We start from the raw sequence: 11,896 nt of genomic DNA, 5'->3' as shown, positions 1-11,896 counted from the left end.
GTAAACGTTGGTATTTTCTCAGCTACCGAAAGTGCAGACATAACACATGGTGGTTGGTCCTTTCTGTTCATCCTCTTGACGATGGTATGACAAGCAGGATAAGAGGTCAAGGTCATTTCGCAAACTCACATCTTAAAGAACATGTGAAGGAGGCGGCTCACAGCCAGCACACTCAGTCATAGCACGTATACCTTCCAGCGAGCATTGCAGAAACACCACTAACACATAGTCGTAATGGTCTGGCCTCTCATTAAAATGACACACACGCTGGCACACACGCACCTGCTTTAACAAGCACTCAAAGTGAAGAATGTACATACGTTGCCCCAGCATGCAGCTTTAACCGCATGCAAATATTTGTAAGGTACTTGCATGGACACACACACTCTCGTCGATGTTTTCACATACGCTACTGGTAAGACATTAATATTTGATAACATAAAAAGGCACACAAATACAAGACAATGTATTCTGACGAAGCTGGCTGTATGCCAATACATATATATATGTGTGTGTATGTATGTACATACATATATATATATATGTTTGTAAAGAGATTTTACTTTAAAATGTCTGCATGATTTTGTATCACAGCTCTAATACATTTTTGTGAAGACGACTTGAAACGGATTCTGCTTCCTTTTCCGCATTAATTTGAATTGGTTTTCGTTACATCACATATACTTGGTTGAAACGTAGACTGCCAGAACGAAAGAATTAAGAACTGTACATAAACGTTTCAGAGATTTTGTAAGTGAAAAATGTATATTGGCTGTATTATATGATGTAAATCAAAAACTCAAGATCTACGGGGTCTGTACAATTCCATTTTCACGATCTTGTAAAAAGTAGCAGGCGTGTTGGCCGATGTTAGTTGAACTGAAGAGGAAAAGTAGAAACTTGTCCACTGGTGCAAGTGCACACACTGTCTCTTCACAGGTTGGTCTTTGATTTCAGTGACTTCCTGAATTCGTACCATCTGCTACAAATCGGTCAGGTGCTCATTTTCCAATTCAGCGGGTTTGACGTTAGCACCATGTTTATTGTGTCTGGTATCCACAGGTCTCCAGTTCGCCAATACAGTCACTGCAGTCCTCATTGTAGTCCTGTCAGGTTGTGTGGCAGTTGGTTCCACATTTCATGCCAGTGGGGGTGGAGTCTCAACCCCTTGTTAGCCGGCTGCGAAGGAAGTCGACATCATTGTGGACAAGTCTGGTACCGTGCTGTCCAAACGCTCGTGCGAGTCTCCCAGACATGCTTCTGATACTGGCCTTGTCCTGTTCAGAGCGGAGGGAGAGTTTGGGGACTTTTCCCTCACCCAGGGAGAGCAGCCTGCTCCTCGTTTCTGCGCTACACGGAGTTAGTTCCCCGTCACAATGTTCAACCACTGACCGTTTGTGTTCGCCGACGCAGACTATAACTTCTAGCAAGCGTACAAAACCTGTAGATCATGAGTTTGTATATATGATTAACATAGACTCAAGTAACATATATTTATATGTAAAATCTGTCCTTGACGCTTCCATTGTAATGTCTGTTTGACGGTTGATGACTAGCCTACACAGATTTGTACAAATGAATATATGGGAAAATGAAATCGTCATTTGACGTGTGGTTATTGCGTGAAAATGAGGCGATTTTATGTATGTAGACACGTTTTGATTCAAGATACTAGCCAGTTTATAGCATTTAAGTGCAAAATTTGGTAAGGATGCAAACAATTATTGGAGTACCATCTTTTTTTCTCTTTCATACACATATGGTGTCTCATACGCACAAACACGACTCCATCTCCAAAACCAGAAAATCCTGCGCAATAAAGACATTGGACAAACCGTTTTCAAAGTCAAGAACTCAGGCGTTGCATACAGAAAATGCGGACCTGTGGGGTAATGATCACAGAAGTGCTGATACTTATAACAGTTGGACGGAAATGTGAATTGATGTGAATATACATTTTCAATGGTAAAATATTATGGGAAAAGGAAAGACAACAAAACATAAACCAATATACATATTCCAAGGAAAAAAAAACATGAAGTTGAAACAATTATGAATCATCAGTCGGAGTAGGTAAACACTGATTTCTCACACATGTTCTTTAAAAATCAAAAAAATATTTCAGCGTAACGTCATAAATTAACATATGTAGAATACTGATATGGTGCAAACCTTAGTCTTCGCATGACTAAAACAACACATATTTGAATGGAATTAGTCATTTTAGACCTATACAAGAGCAGAAACCGTAATCGTAAATAAACGCACACGTGTACATAATTCGTTCATGTTTGTCAGCCAGTATTGCTTTAGCAGTCAGTGGTGTATAAGTTAGCAAATAGAATAAATTAAAAGTTTTAAACAAGAGACTTGAGTCTTGTAACCTATTGAAGCAGCGCATATAAAGTTTACAGCAGCAAAAGTTACGAATAAAATCGGCAGTCAGATCTTCAGGGATAAAGTGATGCAAAACATTAAGTTCATATAATTGTCATTACCGCACTCGGCTTCTCAGACCTGGTCAGAAAGTGTTATGGACTCCGTGACTGAATGAAAGAAGGTCAAAGGGAAAGTGAGGATATTTTTTCGAAGACCCTACCGACTGATCCAAGTCGCAAAATGGTCTAGCAATTCACGATATGATGTCGTCCACGGACGGACGGACGGACGGGCAGATAGAGCACGCATGGACACCCACACAAACGCGACACGGCTTCTCCACACCCTCTTCTCCTCCCGACGTGAACCTTCTCCGATATCTAAGCACTGAAAACGCAACAACAACATTGAAAAAAAAAATCCATGGAACGTCCACTTGATGAGAGTGTCTGAAGGCACACCAAGAAGAAGGCTGGCAGACAACAGTCCAGAACAGTGTCGCATGCCCCGTCCAGACAAGCTCTCCAAGCAGGACCCACCCGGGCAGAGGACGAACGATGGGCCTGCCAGTCTCTGCATGAAGGATCTACGAGTCAGTGGGTGATGGAGTGGAGTGCGGGGGGTAAGGATCTATCTGGGCAGACGGTCTATCAACCTCTGCATGAGGATGTTCTTGTACTGAGCCCACGTCTCCTTGTCGTACAGCACCGACTTGGCTTCGTCCGTTGATAGGTAGGACCGTTGCTGCAACCAGTCAACCAACCACCAATCAACACACCCAACAAAATAAAACCCTGCGCTGGAGCATCCAACTTCCGGCCGTCAAACACACTGCGCTTGATTACAACATGGACGTGTCAACATAACATATAAATGTTAAACACAGAAGGGAAAATATATACAATAACTATGACTGATATGTATATGTGTTGCATAACATATCATCAGCATGGTTTAAATTCTACCGAACTATTTGAATAGTAAATGATTTTAGACCAACTCTGAAATAAACAAATACAGAAAATAATGAAGGGCAAACAAACAAAAATTACATTAGAAAGACCGAAAACGTACCGGAAAGAGGAATTATGTACTTAGTTTTCACCCACATTGCACTCCGTTTTCTTCATACATGTTAATAACAAAATATAAGAACTCTGAACCTGTTGAGGTCAGGATTTCAATTGCATGCACACACCACTTTACAGGGGAAGTGACCCTTTCAGTGAATGTCATTCACATTTTTCATACAGGTCCTAAACAGTGTTTAATATCGTTATTTTGAAAATACATTTAACTGACTGAATCGCATAGCTCGTAATTTTTCTACACACACACACACACACACACACACACACAGTGGCGTCAAAAAGGAAAGTAAACCAGGTGAGTTGTTACCATGGTTTCCACTCGCAGCATGGTGTTGTTCTGGGCGTGCTGCAGAAAGAACCGCTTGCTGATCTTGATCACTTCCGCTCCATCACTCACCTGCACAGGTAATTGGATATTTGTCATGGAAACGCTATTGCTCTGCAGAGCAAAAACAAAAACACACACACCTGCAAATAAACAATCTATCTTTACCACTGTTACAAACTGTTCACTACAATGCATCGGAAGTAAAAACAGAACACAACCAACAAATCGCTTCTCGAAAGTTACTGACACAAACCGTAACAGACTGCCCTTGCAAGAGAATGCTGCAGAGAACGGACTTGGCTAAGGGAGGAGGGGGTTAGGGTCAAACAAATTTTCTGTTTCACCTACTTTGCGTTTCAATCGTCCTGAACAAATGACTCGAGAGAGAGAAGAGAGAACACCCGTGACTGTTTTGCATTCCGGACAGCAAAAGGGAGAAGAAATACCACAACTTTTGAATAAACTGTCAAGAGCGGAGCCATCTAAGGGAAGCTACTGTCCCTGCAGACTCTACAACCAGCACACGGTCATCCGTGCGGAGCAGATTGCAGCGGTGGTCTAGTGGTGATCGCCCGACTAGGAAGCGTGTATCCTCCGGTTCGATTCCCCATATACAGACCGAACATTTTATTGTTCCACCCTGCGCTTGACCCCGAGTGGTGGTCTACTGGGTGCTAGTCATTCGGATGAGACGATAATCCGATGTCCCATATGCAGCATGCACTTAACGCACGTAAAGGAGCCCAAGGCAACAGAGTTTTCCCTGGCGAAATTCTGTATTTAAAAAAAAATTAAATTTGAAAGCAGAACAAATACACTTGCAGATGGGAAAACTTTTACACAGAGAAATCTGTTTCGTTAAAAAGTAATACAGTACAATACGAGGGCATTGTATGAGGGTTAAGGCTCTCCTAGCCTTCCACCACTGTCCACGGAACTATGACTGATTGTACACTCGAACCTTTTTTCAGTCATGCGTTTTCCCAGTCCTGTCGTGATAATACTGAAGACGGTGACCGCCACCTATATATCCAGATATGCCGTTTTCTCGCCTAATGCCAGTTAGCTAAAGCTAAGTTGCTAATGCGAATTGTGGGCCTGTGCCCATACTGCCATGAACACCAATACAGGAAAAGGATCGGAAAGTAAGAGAGACACCCGAGTGAGGGAGAGGGGTGTGAGGGGGGCGGGGGAGGGGGGGGCTTCAGGATGGAAGAGGAGAGAGGAAAAGGGGGTGGAGTGGGGTGGGACAGGCAGGAAGTCGAGGAGGCAGAACGGAAAGAAACAAGAGGGAGAGGAAAAACGGAGAGTGGGGGACAGACAGACAGACAGAGAGCAGAAATAAAGGACACGGAGGGAGTGAAGAAAAGGGTGGGACAAGAAAAGGGATACGGAGGGGGAGAGGCTGTGAGAGGAGACAGAGATGACGAAAGAAGGCAAAGTCACTGTGGTAAGGAGAGGAGGAAAGTGAAGGTGGATTGGAGCAGGGGGGTGGGGAGCGGGAGCAGACAGAAGGAAACGGAACCAAACTGTTTGCGATGACATACGTCATTACAATGGGCCATGGCATTCGGTTCTCTCTCTCTTTTCTCTCTCTCCCTCTCCCCCTCTCTCCCTCTCCCTCCCCTCTCTCTCCCTCACACACCCATCACGCAAAATTTAATGTGAGAAAATGTTATGCAGACATTCACACTGTCCATCACCCCTTCCGTCTCCTTCAGCCACCAATCCACCGGCCAGCCAGCAACTCCTTAAGACCCAAACACAGAAACCAGCCACTCCATAACAACCAAAGACAGAGTCCAGCCACTCCCTAACAACCAAAGACAGAAACCAGCCACTCTATAACAACCAAAGACAGAAACCAGCCACTCCATAACAACCAAAGACAGAAACCAGCCACTCCATAACAACCAAAGACAGAAACCAGCCACTCCATAACAACCAAAGACAGAAACCAGCCACTCTATAACAACCAAAGACAGAAAACAACCACTCCTTAAGACCCAAACACAGAACCCAGCTGCTCTATAACAACCAAACACAGAAACCAGCCACTCTATAACAACCAAAGACAGAAACCAGCCACACCATAACAACCAAAGACAGAAACCAGCCACTCTATAACAACCAAAGACTGAAACCAGCCACTCTATAACAACCAAAGACAGAAACCAGCCACTCCATATGACCCAAACACAGAACCCAGCTGCTCTATAACAACCAAACACAGAAACCAGCCACTCCATAACAACCAAAGACAGAAACCAGCCACACCATAACAACCAAAGACAGAAACCAGCCACTCTATAACAACCAAAGACTGAAACCAGCCACTCTATAACAACCAAAGACAGAAACCAGCCACTCCATATGACCCAAACACAGAAACCAGCCACTCTGTAACAACCAAAGGCAGAAACCAACCACACCATAACCACCAAAGACAGAAACCAGCCACTCCATAACAACCAAAGACAGAAACCAACCACTCCATAACAACCAAAGACAGAAACCAACCACTCCCAAAGAACCAAAGACAGAAACTAGCCACTCCATAACAACCAAACACAGAAACCAGCCACTCCATAACAACCAAAGACAGAAACCAGCCACTCTGTAACAACCAAAGACAGAAACCAGCCTCCATAACAACCAAACCAGAAACCAGGCCACTCCATAACAACCAAAGACAGAAACCAGGCCACTCTATAACAACCAAAGACAGAAACCAGCCACTCCATAACAGAAAACCAGCCACTCCATAACAACCAAACACAGAAACCAGCCACTCCATAACAACCAAAGACAGAAACCAACCACTCTATAACAACCAAAGACAGAAAACAACCACTCCTTAAGACCCAAACACAGAACCCAGCCGCTCTATAACAACCAAAGACAGAAACCATCCACTCCATAACAGAAACCAGCCACTCTATAACAACCAAAGACAGAAACCAGCCACTCCATAACAGAAACCAACCACTCTATAACAACCAAAGACAGAAACCAGCCACTCCATAACAGAAACCAACCACTCTATAACAACCAAAGGCAGAAACCAGCCACTCTATAACAACCAAAGACAGAAACCAGCCACTCCATAACAGAAACCAGCCACTCTATAACAGAAACCAGCCACTCTATAACAACTAAAGACAGAAACCAGCCACTCCATAACAACCAAAGACAGAAACCAGCCACTCCATAACAACCAAAGACAGAAACCAGCCACTCCATAACAACCAAAGACAGAAAACAACCACTCTATAACAACCAAAGACAGAAACCAGCCACTCTGTAACAACCAAAGACAGAAACCAGCCACTCCATAACAACCAAAGACAGAAACCAGCCACTCCATAACAACCAAAGACAGAAACCAGCCACTCTATAACAACCAAAGACAGAAACCAGCCACTCCATAACAGAAACCAGCCACTCTATAACAACCAAAGACAGAAACCAGCCACTCTATAACAACCAAAGACAGAAACCAGCCACTCCATAACAGAAACCAGCCACTCTATAACAACCAAAGACAGAAACCAGCCACTCCATAACAGAAACCAACCACTCTATAACAACCAAAGACAGAAACCAGCCACTCTATAACAACCAAAGACAGAAACCAGCCACTCCATAGCCGACACCACATAACAGAAACCAGCCACTCTATAACAACCAAAGACAGAAACCAGCCACTCCATAACAACCAAAGACAGAAACCAGCCACTCCATAACAGAAACCAACCACTCCATAACAACCAAAGACAGAAACCAGCCACTCTATAACAACCAAAGACAGAAACCAGCCACTCCATAACAGAAACCAGCCACTCTATAACAACCAAAGACAGAAACCAGCCACTCCATAACAGAAACCAGCCACTCTATAACAACCAAAGACAGAAAACAACCACTCTATAACAACCAAACACAGAAACCAGCCACACCATAACAACCAAAGACAGAAACCAGCCACACCATAACAACCAAAGACAGAAACCGGCCACTCCATAACAACAGCCAGTCCATATGAACCAAAGACAAACCAACCACTCCATAACGAACCAGAGACAGAAACCAGCCACTCCATAACGAACCAGAGACAGAAACCAGCCACTCCATAACGAACCAGAGACAGAAACCAAGTCTCACCAGGCTGATTGCCGGTCCCTCGCTCACAGGAACAGGGGGCGGATCCAGGTTTTCCAGTCCCTGAAACCACAAATATGGTCTGTCAGAGGCTTGACCTAATTTATTCCTGGATTATAATATGTTAATCAATGGCATGCCAGGTTATGACAACTGACTCAAGTTTTCTTGTGAAATATTTCTCATAATATGAAAAAAAAGGTGCGAAACACAAAATTTTGACATGTGTTTTTTTTTAACACCTTATCGAACTATGATAATCAGTTCATAAGATCGGATCGTGTTTACACACATTCCCATGTGAAACCAAGCAAATTTTAACAACAATGTAAATTTATTTCAACAAAAAAGATTTATCCAGTATTAAAACACTCATAACTCTCATTCTCATTCCGACTTATATTAGTAAGCAACATCAGTTCTGTACACGAATTCTGTGAACACAAATGTATACCTATCACATGAGGCCACCATACTGTTCTGCTACCACTAATTTCATGCAGTTGATAATATCGGGTGGCCCAAAAATAGTGAACCGCTTTTTGACAAGTATTTTCTCAGTGATAGAGAAACCGAACTCGTTTACACCACAGTTATGTGCATCATAGCAGTTGATAGGTTATCTCCCCTGTAACTCACATTCAAAAATATTTCGCATGTAATTGACTGCTTAAACAGAAAGATCATACTGACGCACCAAAGAAATACTAAACAGTTGTCTAGCATAGACGTAATAACGAAAATCATAATCAAACAATAAGAAAACGTATGATGTACTTAAGGAAGAAACATATCTATTTTTTCCTGCTTTTTTTTCCTCCCTTGTGACACAGTTGTGCTACAAGTTTACATGCAACTGACTTAAAAGTCTTACCAGATCTTTTGGGTAAACTCCCGGCTGCATGCACATAGTTGTTAAAAACATTTATAAAAGACGTACAATAAAACAAACATAATTAACATTGTAAACGTTAACGACAACCATTAAAAATCCAACAAAAATCATTTTGATATGTGAATAAATGAAAGTCCGCCGTGTTGAATTCCTTTCAGTGGGCATGATTGTGCAAACCTCTTGAAGCTTTTTTTTGTGTGCTCAGTTTCAGTGCAATCAGCAAACGTCACCTCCTCAATCATACACGAGGTCACAGTGTGCTGGTTCTGCCTGCGAAGTACCAAAACAACGTTGCCCCTGCGACCAGTTCTTTGCTTGTATGCCTACGCTTGTTCCTCCCCCCCCCCCCCTCCAACCCCTCCCCTCCCCCTTGCCCCCTCCCCCCCTCCAAACTCCTAAACGTATTAAGTGTCGTTCCAGCTCAAAAGAAGCACGGTAAACTACAAATCACGACGAAAGTAAAACAAATATCGAAAACAGACGGATCTATACATGAGCGCGCACGCACGCACGCACGCACGCACACACACACACACACACACACACACACACACACGGCAAATAACACCTGTTGAAAAAAGAAAAAGAAGAAAAAAAATCGAAGGGGTTAGTGCGGGAACATACTCTTAAAGACAATGGATCACACACGAAATAAATCAGTAACAAACGCAAAGCAAAGGGAAAAAAAATAGGGGATACATGACACAGACTGTGTAAAGACTAGATCTGCAACCACAGCAAAGCAAGGGGAAAAAAACAGAGGTTAACTGAAACACAATTCATGGAAATATGAAAGGAAATATACTGGTAAAGAACAGAGGGCCCAAAAGACATCCGCGGGTTTAAAGCAAGCAGATTATCAACTACGTATAACCTGTGTCCTGCTCTTCTTTTTTTGCTAAGTTTTCTTGCATTTCTTTCGCTTGCCGATCCCTATAGACATCATCACCGTCACAATCATAAACGTGTCGCTCACTCAAACATACACACGCATCCCATTCTTGCCCACAATCAAGGGAAAAAAGAGAAAGCAGTTAGCATAATTTACTTTTGCATGCAACAGCTACCTTAAACACAGCACACCCATCAAAAATTTAACCTCCACCTAAAGCAAGTTGTCTTCTGTTTTTCACAGACTCCTACATCATTCACAACTACTGTTCAGAGTAGCCTACTACTTGGTGCAATTTGCCTCCTTACAAACACAGGCAGAAGGGCGGAAAAGGGTGCTTGTACAGTCAAGGGAAAAGACAGAAAAAGCTCTAAACATGCAGGAAGTTACGTCACCGGAAGTCGAAGCCCTAGTCCTTCTACATCCTGTATGAAAGGCAACATCTATCAGTACTTTGCTGACCAAAAAATCGAATCTAACATGCTGAATTACAAGGGTAAAGAAACACAAAGAGATATACACACTGACAGGCAGGTGAATAGGCAGGCAGAAACAAATGGGAAAGACACATGAATGTATGAAAGAATGAAGTTGCATAACCAGACAGACAGATGCCGGTGGATGAATACAAAGACAAATAGACAGATCGATAAATAGATACATACATACAGACCAACAGACTTGTCTACATATGAACCTTATGACAGACAGAAGTAAATATACATAAAAAAAAGTATTTTTCAAACATAAATATGAAAATCCGTTTGAATAGCTCAAAATAATTCAAAGGCCATGTTGATTTAATGTACGTTGTGGGGTCACATAAAAATGCTGCGAAGTAGATGTTTTGATCAGAGAAACAAAAGAGCCGTGTCTGAAGGAGAAAACTGCAGTGCTGGCACTACCAAGACTGTCACACTCTCAGCGCTGCAGTCCTTAGCTAGGTGCTGCTCTCCAGGACAGTCCCCTTCCGAACAGAGCACAGACTGTCAACCGCTGTTTCGGATAGCGTTGAGTTACCTGGACTGACACAGACACACTAAAAATCATCTGTGGATTAAACTATCTGTTCTCTAGTTTCAAGTCTCTCAAAGAGGCGTCACTGCGTTTGTCCAAATCCAGATGTGCCACACCACATCTACAAGGCAGACTGATGCCTGACAGCAGCTTAACCCAACGTGCTATTCAGGCCTTGAGTACATGCATATATATTCATTTATCTGTCAGAATGGATTTCTTCTCAAGAATATTTTGCTGGAGGACAACAATTTTGTTGCCGTGGGTTCTTTTTCGGTGCGCCAAATGCGGACTACACACGGGACTTCGGTTCATCGTCACATCCGAATGAATATAGACTAAGTTTGATTTTCCAGTCAAACTTGGGAGAGAGGGCGACAGCGAGAATCGAACTCAGACCATCACGGCTACTGTATTGGCAGATAAGCGTCTTTACCACTCTGCCACCTTTCTCTCTTCCTGTTCTCCAGTGCTGGTTCTGACCAGACGGTCCAGATCGTGCTCCTACAGTGTCCGGGAATACTCTGCAGAGTATTCTGTGTAGGTGTGACCTGTATCCGTGCTGACGATGAACACTTAGGTTGCTGACTTTGTGTGCGTGGCTTTAATGCTTTCTTGGCCTTGCAAGGAGAATGGTTTAACCACCCAACATTTTCTCCAATAAACTTCCACTCCTCTTTCCGCAGTTGCTATAAAACGAACAAAAGATGGACAAATAAAACCAGATCCAATTTTAATTGTCCACTCACTTCTTTGTAAATATGTGTTTCACTTTTCAAGTGGTCCCTGAATGATGTTGAGTAGCACATTCACTCTTATTAAGGTGACAGTTTCAAACACATAACACCTACTTCATCTCTTTACGGTTTGAAAAATTCCTCTCCCACATCATTTAAATTAATGTTCAGTCTTTCGATTTTATTGTTATGACATCTTTTTCAGGAAAAAAAAAATCAATCCACAACAACCACAACAACATGACGATGATAGGGGTAAAGAAATATAAGTAAAGGGAGCTAGAACATACATTTTATCAAAGCCAGACCCTGTTATCAGTTTCTTCTGTCAGCTGATACTCAAGAGAAACAAGCAGCCTCACACTTTCCCTTTATCAAACCCATGTCAGAGAAATG

General features: G+C 42.7%; 1 protein-coding gene across 8 annotated transcripts in view; it reads right to left on the bottom strand.

The window, feature by feature from the left end:
* Positions 1-526: 526 nt before the first annotated feature.
* The window catches only part of LOC143283723 (uncharacterized), a 137,908-nt gene continuing 126,538 nt past the window's right edge, over positions 527-11,896 (bottom strand). For 4 of the 8 annotated variants that reach the window (XM_076589994.1, XM_076589996.1, XM_076589995.1 and 1 more), the window contains 4 exons: positions 10,142-10,171; positions 7,963-8,022; positions 3,778-3,867; positions 528-3,123 (listed from right to left, as the gene is read on the bottom strand). In XM_076589994.1, the coding sequence (XP_076446109.1) occupies positions 3,010-3,123; positions 3,778-3,867; positions 7,963-8,022; positions 10,142-10,171 (294 nt within the window). In that variant the 3' untranslated portion in view covers positions 528-3,009. Of the gene's footprint in view, positions 3,124-3,777; positions 3,868-7,962; positions 8,023-8,833; positions 8,858-10,141; positions 10,172-11,896 lie in introns of all 8 variants that reach the window. The other 4 variants (XM_076589997.1, XM_076589999.1, XM_076589998.1 and 1 more) reach the window with 4 other exon arrangements.

Source organism: Babylonia areolata, chromosome 7 (genome assembly GCF_041734735.1).
Source record: "Babylonia areolata isolate BAREFJ2019XMU chromosome 7, ASM4173473v1, whole genome shotgun sequence".
NCBI lineage: Eukaryota > Metazoa > Mollusca > Gastropoda > Neogastropoda > Buccinidae > Babylonia > Babylonia areolata.
Note: the sequence above shows the minus strand (reverse complement) of the source record. Positions and strands in the feature narration are given on the sequence as shown.